A 20,357-nucleotide genomic window follows, 5' to 3' on the forward strand; every position below is an offset into this window, starting at 1 on the left:
ATCTGCATTGCTCCTTGCTGGTTTGGTGCATGAAACACGAAAGTATCAGCATGACGAACAACCTCCTGCGATTCTTGTGGATTGTGCAAAGAAACACCTAGAGGCTGTGGCCACGGTTACGCTTAAGCAAGGTTTACGTGTGACACGAATGGCCGAGCTGCAGTGCTTGGAGGTATATTTTCGCCTGAACTCACGTGAATTCAAAGCGTTTGAAGATGCATGCATAGCTGGATTGACTGACAGTGACATGAGTGTTCGCTTCATTACCGCCCGCAGTCTTCAATCAATGTTCTTTATGTACCCAGAGGGTGGTGAAGGCATATCTCGACACTTTTTCACGGTGCAGGGATCGTTATTGGATGCTCCCTCGACGCTGGAAAATGCAGTCACTGATGTGGAAGCCGCTGATGATTCTGAAGCGCACCAGCGACGTACGAGACGGGAATTTACTGATCCTCGATTGTGTATGGATGCATGCCTGTGCGTATTGCAGAGTTTATATGTGAGTGCATGCTCTTCCCAAACAGCGCTTCCGGAGGTTCTTGCAGCATGTGTAGAGATGGCATCAATTACGGTGTCCCTATACGGCGTAGGCACACCATCGTTAATCTCAGGGTGGGTAAAAGCGATAGCAGATTTTTACGGATACAAAGACGTGGCAAACTTGCTGGATGACCACTTTTGCGGTTTGTGGCACCGTTTTATAGCTGCAAGCCATCGGGCAGTACCCCACGATGAAGAAGACAGTATAGGATGGATGAAGAGCAGCGCATTAGCCCCTCTTCCGCATGGTAACGCTTTGTTGCAACAGTTTCCTCTGTCAACTCTTCTGGGCGTGGATCTTGATAACAGTGCTCGTCGGTTGCAATTTGTGAAGAAACTGGATATGATTTTTCCTGTTGGGGTGCTTCACAGTTTCATATCTGGGGGCAGCACTGAAGTGAAGGGGGGACGATTTGAATTTGTTGATGAGCTTGTGTCGTACTTTTCCTCTGGCAACCAGAGCAGCGAGGGCCAGCCTGACGACATGGTAGCGGACATTGGCGAGCAGGTGACCACCGATTTGTTTGCCTTTTCGTTTATGTTGTTAGCTCATCCTGATCCTGAGCTAAAACAATTAGCTCATAATATGGTTGAAGTGGCAGAAGAGCGTGCCCAAGCGAGTGCTCTATCATTTTCGCATCTTGGCCATATAGCGAGCAAAATGGCTCGTTTTACGGTTTGGAGCATTATTGAAGGAAACGACGACGAACTAATTTCGCAGAGTGACCTGTGGAGGGATGCATTGAAATCCATGAAAGAAAAGTACTCGGAGTTTGATTGGAAACTGGTTAACATGGCCGATTTGCTCAGTGAATTTTATGTGCTCTTGTTGCGGACGGAACTTTTTGATCCGAGGGCGGTATGTGCGGTGGAGTGCTTCAAGATTTTTGTAGTAGAGACTCGTGATGCAGTTGCCGAAAAACCCGTGCTACAACACCTGCTACTTTCGATATGCTTTCAGTCTATAAAGCACTTGACCGTCAGAAATCGCCGTAGAATCGCAAGAGTGATGTCTCTCTTAGTTCGCGAAAGCTGTGAATCTTTCCTGAAGAATCCTGATATGTTTGGAAAGTATCTCGGGTTTGTAGTGCGAGAGATAAGTGATATTATGTCCAAGTGCAATACACTATCTCGGCAAGAAGCGATAGCATCGAGCCATCTATTGCATTTGAGTGTGGACGATCAAGCAGAACTGGAATGGGTCATTTTTGCTGTGTGCAATGATTTAGGCAGCGGGCTTGGAAAATATGCCCTTGATATTGACATAGTTCCAGATGGCATATCGGCAAGTCTCGACAAACTAAACGCGCTAATCATTAGTAGCCGAAAAATAGTCTCATCTGAGGACAGCCCGAGTGTTGCAGCGCACAAACCGCGTCACCCTACCACGGAACGACACAATCAAGCTAGGCAGCAGATTCAAATGTTCATCCAACGGGAACACTCGCGTGGAACCAAGTTTTACAACCCGTCGCCACTGGGTGGATCACTGAGTGTGGGCCTAGAAAAATCGTACAGCGGGATTTCAGCTGAGCGTCCAACTACATCTCACTTATCTGCGGTGACCACAAGTATTCACACGCTACGCGATTCAAGCCTGTCAACCAGGAAATTGTACGGGAAACTTGCCCATACTTTATTGTATCTCAGTTCCTCTGGTACATTTGGTAGCGACAACTATCTTCATGAAAGAGGTGCTGCAAACCTTGCAGACGCTTTAGGTGAACTTGGAGCGCTTGATGCAAGTGAATATGAGCTAAGTCCAGCCCAACACGAGGGAGATTTATCACGCTTGTATCGACAACACTTTCATCGCGGTGCACTTCGAGAAACTAAAACGACATTCCGGCTTGCGATGCATGAAAACGTGTTGATGTACTTAAGCTCTCTACTTTTCGAGGGTAGACGGACGGAGAAAATTGATCCATCAGTTCTTGAAGAGACACTGAAGACATTGAAAAGCGTTCTGAATCTGGACGAGGGAGTGGCTGCCTTGGCTCGAAGTAAGGATACGGAGCTGAAAGCGTTTCTCGAGCCATTTGAGAGCGCATCGCCATCTAATTGGTCTACAGCGTCCACGGGCAGCGCTACTAGTTGGTATTTTCAGCCGAAACGTACATTTCGTCAATTATTGGAGCTGTGGACATCTGCGGACGTGCATGGTTTCGGGCCGTGGGTGTGTTCCATAACTTCGAGCTTGACCAGAGAATCGCCAGACCCGGTGTTGAAGGCGTGTTCTGCCTTGTCTGCTATGAGGATAGATATGGCTGTTTTTCTATTCCCATTCGCTGTCGAAAGCATCTTGAAGAAACCTGACGACGAAAAGTCCAATGAAGCGAAAAAGAATGACGGTGCGAAGGAGGCTGATGCTACGCAGGACATTTCGCCCGCATTAAAAGCTGTCAACCAAGGGATCCGATTTGTCTTAACGGGGACAACAACGGACACATCAGAACATCTTGCGACAGCAATGGGAGGAGATCAAATAGCAGAAGCGAGACCTCAACCACTTCCAGTTGTACAGCTTGTAGTTCACACGATTAACTTCCTCAGGGAAACGGAGAAAGCTCGTTTTGTGGAGACAAATGGTAGAACCCAGACAAAAGTTCTAGGAGGTAAAGGAAAAGGCTCCAAACGAACCACTGGCGCATCGCCTTCTACAACAGCGTCTGCCTTCGTGAATGATTTGGCATACGACTGTATGGTTGAGGTGGACCTTCTGGCGGTTGCGAGGGCGGCTGTAAGTGTCAATATGCCGTATTCAGCGATGCAATATGTGGAAATGTGGTTGGAAAAGCAACAAGGTGGGAAAATCACTTCGTTAGCCTCGCTGAACAACGATGATATTGTGAACGCTCTGCGTGATATTCTCGTTGAAGCATACAGCTTTGACAGCGACGATGACGGTATTTATGGTGTTAATGATGGACGAACATTGACGTCACAGTTGGTGAAGTACAATCGCGAGGGTCAGTACGCTAAAGCTCTCCCCCTATACGATATCTCTTTACAGTTTTCAAGTTGGCGAGCTCAGGAGGGTGAAGGCACGACGAATAGCATCCCACCTCGACTTGTGGAGGGGTTGCTTACGTCGCTGCAATCGCTTGGGTACAATCATTTGTTGGAAGGCTATCTGCAATCATCGCACCACAATGCGCCATCTACACATAGAGGTTGTGGGTTCGCCGCTGCTCAAGCCTTGGAGCACAAGTACAAGTTGGCATGGAAAAACATGCAGTGGGAAGCTGTGCTTCCCGCAATTTCGATACCACAAGGTGCTTGGAACAAACTAAAGGCTGACGGTAAGAGCTCAACAACTAATCGTTTCTCGTACCAACAAATGGTCTTTCGAGGTTTGCGAGCAATAGCCCACGGAGACTTCAAAAGCTTGCAACGTGTGACGTCAAATGCAAAGGAACAGATTTTACACTCGGTTCAGCTGAGTTTGCACTCGTTTGAGAGCACCAAGGACTCGTACTCGGCACTCGTCTATCTGCAGGCCATTCACCAGATTGAAGAATTGGCAGATTATATTAGAAAATCAAGCCCAGTGGCAGAACCTCCGCTTCTGTCGACGATCACACCCACTGGATTAAAAACATATTCTTCGGCACTAGATGATGCACTTGTCGTTTCGCGACAAACCTCGTTGACAACGATGTCGTTGCTCAAGCGGTGGCAAAGACGACACGGCCAGATTGAGAATGATTTTAACAAGGTCGAAGACCTGTTAGGCCTCGAAGAAGTACTTGTTCAAGTTTCGAAGGCATCTGATGAAGCGCAGGTGCTAACAAAATTGCATTTGGACCTTGCTTCACTTAGCCGCAAAGCTGGACGTATTGCAGTGGCATATCGAGCCTTGCTGAAACTTGAACAGCTTGACGAGCGTGATTCCTTATGCATGTATGACAAGATGCAATGGCAAATACAAAAAGCCAAGCTATTGTGGAAGCAGCAGGAAGCTCGCAGTGCGATTTGGACCGGAAAAAAATTGTGCTCAGAGCTAACGACATATTTGAATGGTTCTTCTTTGTCTGGAGCTGAAGCGACCTCGTTGCAATTACTTCATGTCAAGGTTCTGACAATTACAGGTAAATGGATTGCATCACAGCGTTCAGAAAGCTCCCAAGTAATTCTTGAGGATTTTTTCCAAAAAGCTACCGAGATCATAGACGGCATCGCTAGTGAAGCAGTTTCTGAGCGGGCAAGAGACGCATCCAAGGCATATTTTGCTCTTGCCGAGTTCATGGCTGCGATGTACCAGCAAGTCAGTGCACGCGTCACGTCACGGGAGTGGTTGGCAGGCAAGAAAGTGGTTCAAGCACGGTATGACGAGCTGCAAGAACTACAAAGCATGGAAGAGGCCATGCGAAACGAGAATCGATCGCACATTCACGCATTGAACAAAGAGGTTGTTCATGATATCAACGAGCGCTCAAAAGTTGAGGCATCAGTCGATCAATTTCTGATCGGTGCACTTTGCAGCTACGGGAAGGGATTATCACTGTCACCACAAGCTGAGCTCGACATGGTTTTTCGTGTACTCTCGTTGTGGTTTAATAATCAGCGAAACGCCGATATCAACCGAGTTGTGATAGAAGAGGTGATTGATATGGTACCATCGTACAAGTTTGTACCTTTGTCGTATCAAATCATATCACGCATTAGTAGTTCCAGCGACACAGGAACTTTCCAAACAGCATTGAGCAAATTGGTGATGAAGATGTGTGAGCAACACCCACACCATACGCTGATACAGCTTATTGCACTAAAGAATAGTGGAGATGTGGAGGGCAAGGGTGCGCTACAGTTTCGTACGAACGTTGGTGACGCAAAAGCAGAAGGCGCAAAAGTGTATTTAGCCGATTTGATGAAAACGGAGCAGCGTGAACTACTAGAGTCTCTTGACAGCATGGCAAACGCATACGTTCAATTGGCACTGTTCGATACAAGTGAATATCACGGCCAGAAGAAGAAAATTCCACTGTCGAAGGTGACAATCTTTGAGACAAGCTCAGGAAGATCTGGAACAACACCGTTTGATAGATGTCTTCGCGCCCGAACACGACAAGGTGGTTCTGCTGTAATGCCCGCAGTTCTTACATCTCGCATCGCACCGCAAGCTGATATGGACTACTCTAGCGTAGTGCGAATGTTTCAATTTGATCCCCATTTTTCCATCACAGACAGCGGTATTCATCGACCAAAGATAATCTATTGCCACGGTTCAGATGGTGAGACCTACAAGCAACTCGTGAAGGGGCAAGATGACACGCGACAAGACCTTGTCATTGAACAAGTATTTGAAACCATGAACCAGTTCTTAATGGAAGAAAAGGCGACTCGCAAGCGTAAATTGCGACTACGCACATACCGAGTGGTGCCATTATCACCTATCGCAGGCGTGCTTGAATGGGTGGAGAACACCACGCCTTGGGGTTCCTACTTGGTCAGTCGGACATCCAAACGGCTATCGGCGCACGAACGATATCACCCACATGAGTGGAAGCACACCGAGTGTCGGCAGTACCTGAAAAATGCACCTGAAAAGTTACCAGCGTTTTTGGAGATTCAGGCGAATTTCACTCCAGTCTTCCACCACTTTTTTTTGGAGAAGTTCCCTGATGCAGCTGTATGGTATCATCGTCGACTGGCATACGTTCAGAGCGCCGCTGTGACGTCCATCGTTGGGTACATTTTGGGCATCGGAGATCGCCACTCGCAAAACATCCTTATCCATGAAGGGACGGGAGAACTCGTTCATATCGACTTTGGCGTCGTGTTTGACCAGGGAATGGCATTGTACACGCCGGAGACTGTTCCATTCCGACTCACGCGCGATATGGTCGACGGTATGGGCATCTCGGGTGTAGACGGTGTCTTCTCACGATGTTGTGAAGTCACGTTGAAGCTATTGCGCAAAAAGAGCGCTTCCGTCGTAACTATTCTCGAAGTCTTCGTGCATGATCCGTTATACCGATGGACACTATCTCCTTTGAAGGCACTACGCATTCAAGAGGGAGGAGAGCAAAATCGTTCGAAGTCTGGTGTACGTTCGCGGAGCTCGAGCCGCTCCAATAGCAGTTATGTTATTAGTGGGACTGGCGGTACGAACGTGGCACAACCTACTGATGAAATGCATGCGGAGCCTGGAAGCACTGACGCTGCCGCTCGAGCTTTAATTCGTGTCAAGCAAAAGCTTGAGGGCTATGAGGATCCAAATGGTAGTGCTCTGAGCATTGAGGGTCAGGTGAAGCAACTCCTGAGTGCAGCGCAGGATCCACACAACTTGTGCAAACTTTTTCCAGGGTGGGCCCCGTGGTTGTAGTTATTCAATAGATCTTCGAGCCAGTTTGTGAGTAAGTCGCAAAATTGTGAGTTGCTCGTCAAAGTAGTAGCGTTTCTTGGAGTGCACACAGTTTGATTGATTAGCTTTTTGAGAAGTATGCACAAGTGTTATGCAAGCACAGTCGGCCATAAGGAAGTCGCTGAGTCTTTTCGTGTGCAGGTTTGGATTCAACGAGGCATTGAGTCTCGCGTGCAGCGACGAGCATTTCGAGAGATTGCTTACGCCACCGGCGGTTTGCTAGGGAGAGCCACTTCGTCTGAAGACGATTCAGCATCCGACGCCGCCTGCGTCACCTGCGTCATCTCCAGACGACGGCGAGCACGACCGCCAACAGGACGGCGTGAGGCACCAATACCAGGCGATTCACGATGGCTATTGCGGGCGCCAGCGCGGCTCACTCTCTCGCGGTGAACAAAGAGAGTGGCGATGCGGTTACGGCGATTTTCGCGATAGCGTTGCTGGGTCTCTCGGCGATTAACAGTAATGCTCTCTCCAATCTCACGCAGACGCTGTAAGTAGCGGGCGTAATTGTCCCCGTCCTCCCGGTGGAGGGGGTTGGCACGAATGTGGAAATTGGTCAACGCTACACACGTTTGAAAGTAGACGTCGTATTTGTCCTCATCCCACCGATACTTGTCAGCACAGATGTACCACAAAGTACAAAGGCGCCCAAAGTAGTTGTCAACCAGGATGCGGTCGTGGGCAATGCGCCCGTTGGTGGCTACCTGTTCCAGAGTTAGTGTCTGCGACGGAGCACGCTTGTAGGGAGTAACCGCACGAAAATCACAAGCCAAGCCTTGATATCCTTTGTCAGCCAGCACGGCCCAGCTGATCGGATGCTGCGAGATCAAACGACCCTCGTCTTCGATTTCCTCGTCCCCTTCAATCTTCTGAAGGGCTTGGAGATGAAACTCGGCGTTTTTACGAAAGACTTCAATGTCATCGGTGTTGCCCGGGTAATGCTGAGTACAGTTAACAGCTTGACCGTTGGGAAGGACGGACACCTCCACCTTGTAGCCGTGAAGGTGGTGCTTTTTGCTGTAATACAGCGATTTTTCTTGCATACGGCCTGCTGGCATGTTTGACTGCTGAAACGTGACACCAGTCGCGTAGCGCGCGTATGGATAGTTACGGAACGCCTGGCCAGCCAACATTAGCTTGCGCATGGGGTACTTGTCCAGTGCTGATGCCACCATTGTTTCGTACAGAAAAGGAGAAAGAATCGAGGCGAATCTCGCCACCATCTTTTGAAATGCTGGCGGCTTTACTTTAAAGACCGCGGCCACAACATCCCACTTGCCGCAGTTCTTCAGCACGGTCAAAGTCATGAACAACACGTCCTTGGCGCTGTAAGCGCTCCTCCTGCCTCGCCCCGTGTTCCAATTCGTCGCGAGATGATCGCGCACCAGGCCCCACAGCCGCTCAAACTCCAGCGGCGCAAAATTCGTCAGTGCGAATGCTCTCCACATCCGAATTTAAGTAAGAGTCATACACCGGGGCGGCGAGTCCCCGTCATCGTCCGTGTCATCGCGCTGAAGCAGCACAACGGCGTCTCGAGCCGCCACGCGTTCTTCGTTCATGCGGCGGAGCGTGGCGATGCTCTGGATAGCATGCTCCGACGTGATCGTGGGCTTCGGGGCGCGAGTGCTCCGTCTTTCGGTTTGGGCGGCAACCATGGCTACCACTTCGTGACTCGGTAAATTGGGAAGTGAGACTTGAAATCTCTGAAAGCGAGTCCCCACAAAAAGCCTGAGGACGTTGGTGGTCTCCCGTTGTAAATCGAAACTCAAAAATAATCAGAAACTGATGTGAAGTTCTAATAACTCGCGGGAAGAGAGACAGTAAGGTACTGGCAGAAACGGCAACGTTAGAGAAGGTCAGTATTGACAGGAAGAAAATCACGAAAGGGTTGTTCTGGTTGGAGTTTTGGGCTCGACACCTCCTGAAGCGTCCAGCACACACGAAAAGGAGTCAACACCTCGACGCTAATGTGAGGCCAGCTTGTGCGTGATACATGGAAGTTCCACCTGCTTGATAGAACATCCAACGAATTGCTCGCGCAGTGAATTGTAATCAGACAAGCGGAAAACCCGCCCCGAAATCAAGAAACGACGGCAGCGCTGAATGCTGCGTATGATTGCTCGCTTGGAGGCAAACTTGTAGTAATGTTTCCAACTCGAAGCAGTAGGCGAACAAGCACCCAACTCCCCCATGAATAGAAGTGGAGTTGTGTAGGATGCGTCCGAGGGTAGATCTACTGATTGTGCACAAATGCGGCCAATATACATGCACTTGCAGCAGACAAGTATTTGACCGCATCGAATTGCGTAGTCGAAAGCTGATGTGGACATTTCACACAGCGACATCCGAATAACCGACTCGCAACGATTTGCGGACAGAAATAGCGAACTATTGCGAAGCATTAATTCTATTTGATAATGTGTGGACATCTAAAGTATACGTGATATTGGGGACATTTGTTCAGCAAGGAAGCTTCCAAACTGGGCGATGCTAACGCATGTATAACCCAGCTGAAATGGCGATATTTGAAAAAGTAAGCATGCCCAAGAAGAATACCAGGAACGGGTCGTTCTGGTTGAAAGAGTTAAATTCAACACCGCGGGCGACTTCAATTATGCATGCGAGAAGATCAACCTCTACTTCCACGCTCATTTGCAGGTAACCCAAATTGACCAGCTGCTGTTCTCGATAGCTGACGTTTGAACTGTTTGTTTGGTCAGAACGATCTGCTTGTAAAATACTGAAGTCATACTGCGGGTGATTCCTGAAAAAGAAATTCATGACAAACGAGCAGCCGATTGCAATGTACTCCGCATACATATCGGCGTAAATTTCACCCGCGTACAGTACTCGGATTCTTTGACGACGCTCCATAGCGTCCCTCGGTGCTTTGTATTGTGCCGGTGTCTCACTCAGCTGGACTTTTGATTTGTCTCCTTCTTGTACAGTGGGCATTACTTTTCGGGTAGATGTTACTTGCACAGGTGTTATCGGACTGTTAAAAATGGAATGGGTATACACGGACGAGGACCGACGTCGAGACCCTTTCAAAATTGGCATCGGTTCGCGTGTTTGGCGCTGAACAAGGACGGACTTTGTGGCGCGCACGACGATTTCGAAAACTGCAATGAGCAAAGTCCCTGCAACGGAAATATTCAGGTTCGCTTGTCGAAGTAGTAGTATCCTAACTTGCGTGTCCACAAGAATCGTAGGAGTCGACACAAGGGCGACCATGACTCGTCTCGATACTGGCCGACTCACTGCAAGCAGCATGTGTTTCGCAAGTTCTTGTAGCATCAGTTTCAATGCAATGCTGGCACAAGAAAAAGCTGGCTGCCCCATTGTCCTGTCGATCCAATAAATCGGCTAAAGGCATGAACGTACATGATTGACATGGTAAAGATCACCACCGGTCCATTCTGACGGTATACGTGAAAGAACTGCCGCAAAGATGGTATCCAACAGTATTGGTATCCACTGTGGTGTTTAGTTCGACGAGCTCGACATGAATCTTTACCTTTTGCAGCGCTGGCCGCCAAACCACGCAAAGTCTCCGTCTGATAAATCCGCCGAGCATATACGTCGACGATAACCATGCTGAAAAATCCCCAAAATGAGCCCCCATAGAGGAAAGGCTTGAGCGATCTCCACCTTACTGGCATCAGCGCATATAATCCATAGTCGCCCCCGACAGCACATACCGCCCCAAATACCAGGAATGGACACGTCGGTTGTATTATCTTGCGTATACACTGCTTCAGGTTCAATTTTCGAGTCGCTGCTGTTGTGGCTCCAACGATAGGTTGGGATCACATACAAATTGCTCCCGTTGTAGCTTGGAAGATATGATAATGAGCATGCAACTAGCGAACACCACGTACCACCCTGCCATATTCGCCGCGTTGAACGCGGGAACCGATTGCTGACTCGGAGGAAGCCCCGAAAAAATGTTCCCGATAGTGAAACAGTAGCCAAATAACCATGCTACGGCAATGAAGAGTGACGAGTTTCGTAGAACGCGTGCGAGTGAGCTAAACACTAGGCGTATTATACCTGTGCCCATCAAAACAATCGTCGGGGGTAAGAGAGGAACGGAACGGAGAGTCGATGCGCATACTGATAGTCCCCAGGAATCGAGGCGCTCATCAATCATTAACAGAGTTCACGTTGGCGGCGAAAACAACGACGTGAAATAGTTGTTGCGGGATAACACCTATTTCGGTTAAAGTGATGAAGGTTGTTGCGAACTTTTTTAAAAGCCCCAGGCCGAACAAATGTGTGACTATTTGAAGCGTATGCAAGGACACTAGCACGCTAGCTCCTTACGGCGCAACCAACGGCTATCAGTACCTCAGTTCATCAAACAATCACCACCTCACGCCGCATCTTCACCGACAAACGACTTCTTCTCTTGTCCTTCAGCAGCTTTGCGCTGCTCTCGGTCGACGCGTTTCCGCTCCAGAAAAGCGTACCACAGCTCTTTGCCTCCCTTCTTTTTGTACCAGAAGAACACCCCACAGAAAAAAAATGCGGCGACGCAGGCGATGAGCCAGCCGAACACTTGTGCCACCTTACTATCAGCCGTGCACATGTAAACGAGGCCCAGCAGAATACCGGGGATCACGAGGAACAGGAAGATGAGGAACAACGCAGCGGTCCACGCCCACGACGCACTGAAGAATGCCAGTGAGCGAGCCCAGTCGAGGATGGGTTTGCGCGTGATCGGGATCGGGTAGAACAAGAAGATGCCGAACACGTTGAACCAGAAGTGCACCAGCGCGATAGCCACCGAGTCTGCTTTGCCCGTCACCAAAGACGCCAGTAAGGCGGTGCCCGTCGTCCCCAAGTTGGCCCCGATGACAAGAGGGTAGACCTGCTCGAGGGTAATGACACCCAAACCGGCCATCGGTGTCAAGGTGGAGGTCACTACTGTCGACGAGTGAACAGCAAAGGTGATAAGTGTACCTACGAATATGTTCACGTAGCCGTTGTAGTTCAAGAGCTTGGAGATCAGCGTCTTGGTGGGTCCCAAGAACACCTTTGCCAGCATCTTGACCAGCGTCACCAGAGCACAGACGAGAATGCAGAAACCCACCACAATCGTGATTGCACCGATGCTTCCGTCACTCAAGCTCGAGCCTTCGAAGGCGCCTCCTTTGACAAACGAAATTCCCGGCGTGCAGTCCAAGTCACCGGTAGCGACTTTGTAGATGGAACTCTTGTCGACTGAGAGCAGTTTCTGGGTCAAGGGGTTCACGATCGCGTCTACGGGACTGTTGAAGGCACCGCTCGACGTCTTGGCGTTAGACATCTCGATCGACATCTTCTCCAGCGGGTGGAAAAGCACTTCAATCGGAAAGAGCACTATCACGGACCAAATGTTGTACATGTCGTGCACTGTAGCCGCAGCCATTGCGCGTTGGAAGCGCACCGGATCGCCAACCTGGCCAAATGCCACCATAATGCACGTCACACAGGTGCCGACATTAGCCCCCATGACAACGTAGACACCTTGACGGACGGTCATACCACCAGCCCCAACTAGAGCGACAGTGATGGACGTCACCGTACCGGAACTGTGCAACAGAGCAGTCGAAATGGTGCCGATCATGAGTCCGGCGACTGGGTTGTTGGCAAAGTCGAAGGCTCCTTTCGAGTCACAGCCGAGAGCGAGCGTGAACCCGTCGCCGATGAACTTGACGGCAACCATGAAGAAGTAAAGGGCAGCCAGCGATGCAACGGTGTAGAAGATGCCCCACAGAACTTTCTGCTTGAGCGTTTTCTCCTTGTAAGATTCCTCTTCTTCCTCTTCGACGGGATTGTCTTCTTTGAGCTCGTACTTGAAGGCGGGGTCGTCGTTGGCGGTAGGGGTGAGCACCACCGTCTCGCCCGTTGCTTGGATGGTCATGGAATTTGGGGGTGGTCGAACGTGGAGGTCCTGAGACTTGCGCTGCGGAAGGCGAATTTGAAAGTGAACTGCTCTGAGGGGCCGCTGGTGAAGGGGTGATAGGGTCTTAGTCGATTTAATCGCCCAGACTAAAGGGAGATTAACGTGGGGAGGATGTGTTAGCCATGGTCAGATTCAGGGAGTACCGCTGCAAACATTAAAACGATCGAGTTGCCCCGTGTTCGAATCTTCTGCGTGATGCGCAAGGGAGCCACGCCGCCTGGCGACTTCAACCAGTTTTCCACGGACACTTTACCATAGTCGTCTGTAGCAAATCGCCCGCCTTGGCTAAGTCAATCAACAACAGCAGACGAATGGGAGCACAACATGTGCAAACCGGTTTGCATGTGAGTGAACACGGCATGGCTGGGATAATGGCTTGTACCGTAGTGGTTTTCTGACAGCGAATCCATCATAGCGTAAATACCATCTCTCTAGAAATCTCATAATGGAGCGCCTGCAAAGTCTCCGCATCTTTTTGCAAGATTCGATAGTCGCAGTTATCGTTGCATCGACTGCATTACCGCAGTGTGGGAATCAAAGCAAAGATGAGTGTCGCGAGGGCAAGACGTGTCGTCACAGGTCACGATGTCAAGTGCATTGGAGACCTCCGGTGGTTCACTTGGTATTAGGTGCTGCCGCCCTTTTTACGGGGACAATCGAAATATACCATCATTTTCATTGTTCATCACAATCTCGAAAAATATGCCATTGTGAAAGCATTTTTCTTGCTTTCCAGAAGATAATTGGGACCAGTTTTGAACCCACGAAGCAAGCAAGCCGGAGAGATCTGGACATTCAGCGCGCTACGCTCGTACGATTCGTTACCCGGCAGTACCGAAGCCAGTGCAATTGGTACTTGAGCCATGGGCTGCATCCAGAGTGCGCTCGGTAGTGCACAAGCACCGGGATCTCCAGGACCGACGGAGGCATACATACCGGCAGAGTGGGGTACTTCGGCGATGACAGCTCCATCCTACGAGATTTCGTTCGAGGCCAGCTCTTTGAAAACGCAGCGACCACGAAATGCTGCGACACAGCATTTGGCAAACCTTCTGGTCGACGAGTGCATCACTTCTCGTCGTATCCCGCGGGAACAAGTCGAGTTTCACCGGCTTAGCTGCAGTGGAAGATACACAGAAGTGTATTTGGGCGCATATCAAGGCGCCAAAGTCGCTGTTAAGATGCTGTTGCCGGAGACTCGGAGGAGTGCGAATCATATCGAGGCTCTTCTCGCAGAAGTCAAGATCATGACCTCGACGGATCACCCACATATTCTATCTCTCGTCGGGGTAGCCTGGGATGTCCTCGCAGATATCTGCATGGTGTCGGAATACATGGAAGGAGGTGATCTAAGAGCCCTGCTGGCGTCATACGAAGATGAAAACCATCCACTCGGCTTTGATCGTCAGAAGCTTACTATCGCTGTCCACGTCGCACATGCTCTCGCGTACCTTCACTCGTTCGCCCCGCCGGTACTGCACCAGAATCTGAAGTCCACGAATATTTTACTCAGTGCTGACCTGGGAGCTAAGATATCGAGTTTTGGTCTTGACGTTGTTGAGCATATTGAATGCACAATGACGGAGGATTTAAGGTCACACGTGTGGACAGCTCCAGAGGTGCTGATGGGCGAGAGGTACGATGCGAGCGCCGACATTTATTCATTCGGGGTGGTGCTAAGTGAACTCGACCAACACGTAATTCCACATTCAAGCCCCAACGACGAACTCGGACAACAGCCCACAGATTTGGCAATGAAGCAGAACGCCATCCTCTGCAAACTTCAAGTGCGGTACGCTTCTACAGCGAGTTCCATTGCTGCACTACGAAGTTCATGCATCTCCCTAGTCCCTGACGATAGGCCTACAGCTGCAGAAGTCCTCTACAATCTGCGCAAAATGATTCACCAACTTGATGAAGCGGTTGCGGGATCTTGGTAGTTGCTTCGGCTGGCAGATTGATACAAAACGTAAGTTTTACTGTCTTATCGTGACTACTACCGCTAAATGGAAAAGTTGTATATCATGCTGACCACCGCTCCGATAGTGATTCTGCGCTGTGGGTCGTGGTGGCACATCTGCAGCACCAACTCCCACTCCGAGTCGTTGAAGATTCTAGGCCGCGGCGGGACGACCTTTTTCTTGAGCACATTATGCTTGACGACATCATCGGGCACATTTCCCCACGGGAACTGGCCCGTCATGGCTTCGATGACGCACATCCCGAACGAATACATGTCAGAGGCGGTGGTAGGTCGACTGCCCACTAGACATTCCGGTGCCTTCCAACGGATTGCCCCCATATTTCTCCCGGCATCATGGCCGAATGTGTCCCGATTCGAGTTCGTACTCAATCCAAAATCTGCCAACTTCACGCGATATTCGTCACAAACGAGAATATTGTTCCCCTTCAGGTCTCCATGAACGATCCCATGGTCATGGAGATGCTGAAGTCCTTTCGCTGCATCCCAAAGACAAAACCAAATTTCTTTGCGGTGCTTCTCCCTCACAAACGATGCCAGCGTGCCATACGTTGCTCGTTCGCACACGAAGAATGGCCGCCCTTCGTGACACGCACCGTACAACTTGATCAAGTTGGAATGATTCAGGCCAAACCACAAGTCAAGTTCGTTGCGGAATTGTATTCTGCTTTTGCTGTCAGTTTGGTCTGTGAAAACTTGTTTTACAACGATATCAGTACCCAGCCATGCTGCTTCGTATACTGCCCCAAACGCACCGCTGGCGATATGGTTACCGAGTTTTAGCTGGTGTGGTGGTATGAACCAACGCGGTAATTCGACGGCGCATTTTGTGGTTAGATCATTAAGCTTTGATGCTTCATACTGCAACACTGCAAGCGCTTGAGCTCGCCCGTCCTCACTCGTGATGTCTCTTACGGCACTCAATGGTTCATTCGCGGCGGTATGTAGTTCATTATTTTGGCGTATTCGGGTCTCTTCCAGCTCTTGCTGCCAGCAGTGAACTACTGCATGACCATCAAGCCAAGGTATACTCCGCAATAGACGATCAATGTCCTGGTGAAGACCGTACATTTTACCTGCACGCGTTTTGGAGGTAACGAGACTAGAAACATCACTTTTAATGCCGATGGTTCGCTGATCCAGCATGTCGTAAAAATGTAGCACGATCAACGCGAAATTCTCCACCAAAGCAACTGGTAAAAGCCCCCGAGAACTGTCGAGTTGTTCGTATACATCTTTCAAACGAGCACACACGGGGCGATTTACCTCGCTGAATTCCTCGAGTTCGAGGCACAGCGCTTCAATATCATCAAGTGTACTGGTAATGGTTTGACCCAGGGACTGGATTTCGTAGCTATTCAAAGCCACAACAGCTTCACCGCTCATCACATGCTCACCAGAGGCAGGGGGAACTGCTTCATTCCGAGCCAGAACCTCAATCTTGTATAGTATATCCTCCGTCGTCAAGCTACTAGAAGGACCGGCGGTACACATTGCTGTCATTAGATCCCATTCGTCTTCCAATACAAATTCAGGTCGTGTAGTTTGGAGCACGTCGTCAACTTTAAAGTAGCGAAGCTCAAATATCGAAAAGCCGAAAGCTTGAATATCGAGAGCTCGAGCATATTTGACACGAGAAACTTCAGCGCTGTTATTGTTCTTGTCTAGCTGCACTAAGCCAATTCCACTCAAGAAACCTCGTCTGTAAAAGTTTGAATACAAAAGATGTTTCGTCGATAAATTCTGGTGGACAAGCCCTCGCTCGTGCAAATAGTGCAGGCCACGAGCACAACCCAGCAGGTCTCCCCAAGTAACAGCGCCCTTTTCAGCAAGTAGGCGACCAGGCTCATGTATGAAAAAGGCTTGACCAACGTAGTAAGCGCCGTAAAACTTGCGAATGTTCGAATGAAGCAACTCGGCCGAAATCGCCGCCTGCCTCACACATTGCTCCTCTCCTTCAACTGGAGATTTCACAGCCAGAGACCATTCATGCTCGGATGTAGCGAACCAGTCGGGGAGGTCTCCTACGACCACATTAGACCGACGTACGACCGCATCATACAGACCTGAGATCAAGTCCAGTTCCCGAGGATTTAAACCATCCCCGTAGCGAAGCACCCCGTGTTTCATCAGCATTAAAAGCTCCAGCTGCTCACGCTCGCACCCGATTTCACTCTCCAGCCACTCATCATCGCCTAGCAACGCGTTGAAGACATCGACTTGCTCGTCCCGCTCGAGTTGAAGTGCTTCATGCCATGAAACCCGATCAGGTTTATCAAATAAGCCCAAAATGCCCAACGCCGAGTCCACCGTTCGCTGTAGGATTTGTACGGCGCGTGGAGTCCCTACCAGCTTGAAAAGCACTCGGGACTCGCCGTCGAAGCCCCTGAGTTGTTGACGTAGAGCCGAATAGCAGCGAGTGATGGCCATATTATTGGGCATAGCCTCGAGCTGAGCTCGAAGGTGCTTCCCCAAGCTCCCCATGACTTGAGACGGAGATTCTTTCGTTCTGGCCACAAAAGACCAGACTTTCGGTGGATAAAGGGTCACCCGTGGATCTTCACCGTTTTAAAGCCACACGTTCGTCAATAGCATTGTTGGCTACCATGGTATTCCATAAGTTGGATCACCAATTCCACGCTATTGAGCTCGTGCTTCAATTACGCCGAAGAAGGCCAGAGGCGCATTGTGGAGGCGATGGATCTGCCGAGCGAGGAAACCCAGCAGAAGCGTATGTCGCCTTCAAATTTAAGGTTAACGGTCAAAGCAATCGGGTGAGGACGGTGACAAGCGCATCGTGTTCTTCTGTTGCACCTTCCCTTTGCAATAAATTGCAGTAAAACAGAGTGGTGGTGCGTGCTGCCAATCGATTCCTAGCACATAGAGACACCGATGGGGCATGCGAGTGTGCAAGCAAGCTCGAGCTTGTCACGGTTAACCAGTGATGACTCACAGAAAAAAATCGCGCCCAGTCCTGCCACTACGTTTTCTCATTCTGCAATTTCCCTCGAGCTACCAAGTCTTATCAAGACCAAGCACGTGACATGCTTGCTACGGTTCTCAGCACCTTCCTGATGGTGGGTCTTGTGTCGGCCGATGTACCTGTCAGGGCTCAGTTCGACGCCACCTACCTGACCTCGACTTCTCAAGGGGCCATTTGCTCTGGGGCAGGTGCTGTACCTGCGGGAACGTCTTGTCCGCTAAAGGGTGGTGTCGCGACTGCGGGTTGCCACTCCGACCTCCAGTCCTTCAACGGCACTGATTGTGTAGCCCCGGTGGACGCTGAGTGCGCGATTGTTCAGGGCAAGACTTGGGGCTGTGTATTCCCTGCTTCGTCGTCGAGAGTCTCTGGGTCGGTGTACGTTCATGGATCTGTGGCAGCCTCCAGCTACGGGTACGGCGAGCCAGAAGCTGGCGATGCCACGGCTTACGAAGGTACTGTGGGAGGTGTCATACTCAACCTCGACGAAGGCATCCGGCTACTACCAGGGTGCTCGCGGCGACTACACTATCGTGTTTCCTGTGGGAGCAACGCACGGCGAGGATGGCTCAAGCAAGCCAGAATGTGGCAGCGTTAATGTGTACTCAAACAGCGGTTCAGGAAGCGGCTATGAGGCGTACTACATGATCTCCTTCCCGGCTTCGTCTAGCAGTTCTGCTAGCAGCAGCGCAGATGCAAGCGTCTACGTTGGTGACGTTAGTGGGCGAGGCGATAGCAGCTCCAACGTGCAGCAGGTTCGATCGTCCGTTCCTGCAGAGTACTTCGGTATCAACTGTCCCGCGCAGCAATAGGGGCATCATAAACGTTAATGGCAGTTTGATCTTCACTTTGGCGGGATCGTACCCATTGTGCCTAACTTACCGAACGAACTTCTCTTGCGAATCACAACGCAGCTTTCAGAAGTGAGCTCAACGATTGCCGTCTTGCCAAGACGCGGAACTTGGATATTCGGTAGGACCACGTCAAATCCTGACTGATTGTTGCCCCTTTCTGGTTTAGCACTTCAACCAAACCGCTACTGGTCCTCGACAAGGCCGACAGAGACAGGTTTTCGGTGTTAGTACTATAGGTGTCGTGATCCAAGCATCAGTCGATGGCGCAGCGAATCTCTCGAGGCCTGCACACTCAGCCTACATGCCTGATCAATCACGTCTGCATATTGGAAGGCCTAACTCAGGTTGATGACAACAGCAGCTGAGCCTCGGTATCGACGCCACTGTGTTTTTCAAGACTCTGGATGAAAAGCTCGTGCCTCAGCTTGTGCTGAAGTGGATCACTGCCGCTGATTAATCGCGATTAGCGCATTTAGTATCCCCATGTTTTCATTACGCAGACAAGTGCATTTGCTGCTCGATTCGACATCGGCATCTGATAGAAACGGCTGAGCTGGCAGTCCACTTCGACTCAGATAATCCTGAAGCTCGGTGAATCGTGAGTTCCTCGAAACGAGCCGCGTAAAGATCGAGGTGACCGCGCAGCAAGGACTGATGCAAATCCTGCGACTGGAATCCACTGACAATTCACTTCGTTTGCCCCACGTCTACTGATGCTGGGGAAGTCATTTCGCGGTGTTCGACCTGTCCATTGCCGAAATGAAGCTATCTGCGCCAAACTGCATGGGATGTCGTGACGGGGGTCTTCTTCGCCATCCACTGCTCCAGTGCATTCTCCCCACACCCAATCTAAGCCCAGCAAGGTCCACATCAACACTGATCGTCAGTCACAGAACTCCATTCCTCAATTCGCCTCCACGCGAGCACCACACGCGTCCACCTTCTACCTCCACCACCAGCACTGCACCATGGGCTCCTACCTCTCCATCGTCAACAACACCGCAGACCCCTGGACCTGCAAGATCGGACCCGATGAGGCCGCGCTCAAGATCGCCGGCATCGTCATCTCCGTCGTCGGAGCTGCCGCCACTGTCATCGGAACGGCCGGAGCTGCTGCACCCGTTGCCTCAGCCCTCGCCGCCAACGGAATAGTATCCGTCTTTGGGGTCTCTACAAGCGCCTTGGCCACGGCAACTGCCGCGGCTGCAGGTACCGTTGGTACTGTAGCCTCCGTCACTGGCGCAGTCTCCGGCTTCGGTATCGCCGTCGCTCAGGGCATCAATGACAACCTTATTAACGAGGGCTACGTTAGTATCGCTGCCGGCAGTGAGCACAAGTGGGGCAAGATGAGTCTCTCGCTCTGGCAGCAGGGCACCTGCGTGCGCACCACCATCGTGGACGAGAGCACCGTGACCACCGACACGCTGTACATGCGCCCCATCTTCAGCGGCGCCACGGACAACTCCAACATTGGTCATGAAATCCAATTCTGGATCGACAAGTTCGGGCTCGAGACCAGTACCGTGACGGGTACGACGGAGCAGCAGTCGAGCCGACGCCGCCACCACCGCAAGGGCGGCGATGAGGACGATGGCCAAACCGTCTACTTCTACGTCAATGGCACCAACACGTACGACCCCAATTTCGCTGACTAGACTGACATCAAAATTTGATGAAAG

At 50.6% G+C, this 20,357-nt stretch overlaps 3 protein-coding genes across 3 annotated transcripts; 1 reads left to right on the top strand and 2 right to left on the bottom strand.

Annotated features, from left to right (window-relative positions):
• Nucleotides 1-7,110: 7,110 nt before the first annotated feature.
• Nucleotides 7,111-8,088, bottom strand: IUM83_19165 (succinyl-CoA:3-ketoacid coenzyme A transferase; the record flags this gene model as incomplete). The annotated part of the gene is made up of 1 exon (XM_067944203.1): nt 7,111-8,088. The coding sequence occupies one exon, from the start codon at nt 8,086-8,088 to the stop codon at nt 7,111-7,113; it is 978 nt and encodes a 325-aa protein (XP_067785988.1).
• Nucleotides 8,089-11,288: 3,200 nt separating this feature from the next.
• Nucleotides 11,289-12,821, bottom strand: IUM83_19166 (Sodium-dependent phosphate transporter; the record flags this gene model as incomplete). Its single annotated transcript, XM_067944204.1, has 3 exons — nt 11,289-12,277; nt 12,345-12,356; nt 12,485-12,821. The coding sequence occupies 3 exons, from the start codon at nt 12,819-12,821 to the stop codon at nt 11,289-11,291; spliced, it is 1,338 nt and encodes a 445-aa protein (XP_067785987.1).
• A 1,956-nt stretch (nt 12,822-14,777) lies between these two features.
• On the top strand, nt 14,778-18,636 carry IUM83_19167 (uncharacterized protein; the record flags this gene model as incomplete). Its single annotated transcript, XM_067944205.1, has 3 exons — nt 14,778-14,832; nt 14,910-15,112; nt 18,226-18,636. The coding sequence occupies 3 exons, from the start codon at nt 14,778-14,780 to the stop codon at nt 18,634-18,636; spliced, it is 669 nt and encodes a 222-aa protein (XP_067785949.1).
• Between the last annotated feature and the right edge of the window lie 1,721 nt (nt 18,637-20,357).

Source organism: Phytophthora cinnamomi (genome assembly GCF_018691715.1).
Source record: "Phytophthora cinnamomi strain GKB4 chromosome Unknown Contig72, whole genome shotgun sequence".
Classification (NCBI taxonomy): Eukaryota; Oomycota; class Peronosporomycetes; order Peronosporales; family Peronosporaceae; genus Phytophthora; species Phytophthora cinnamomi.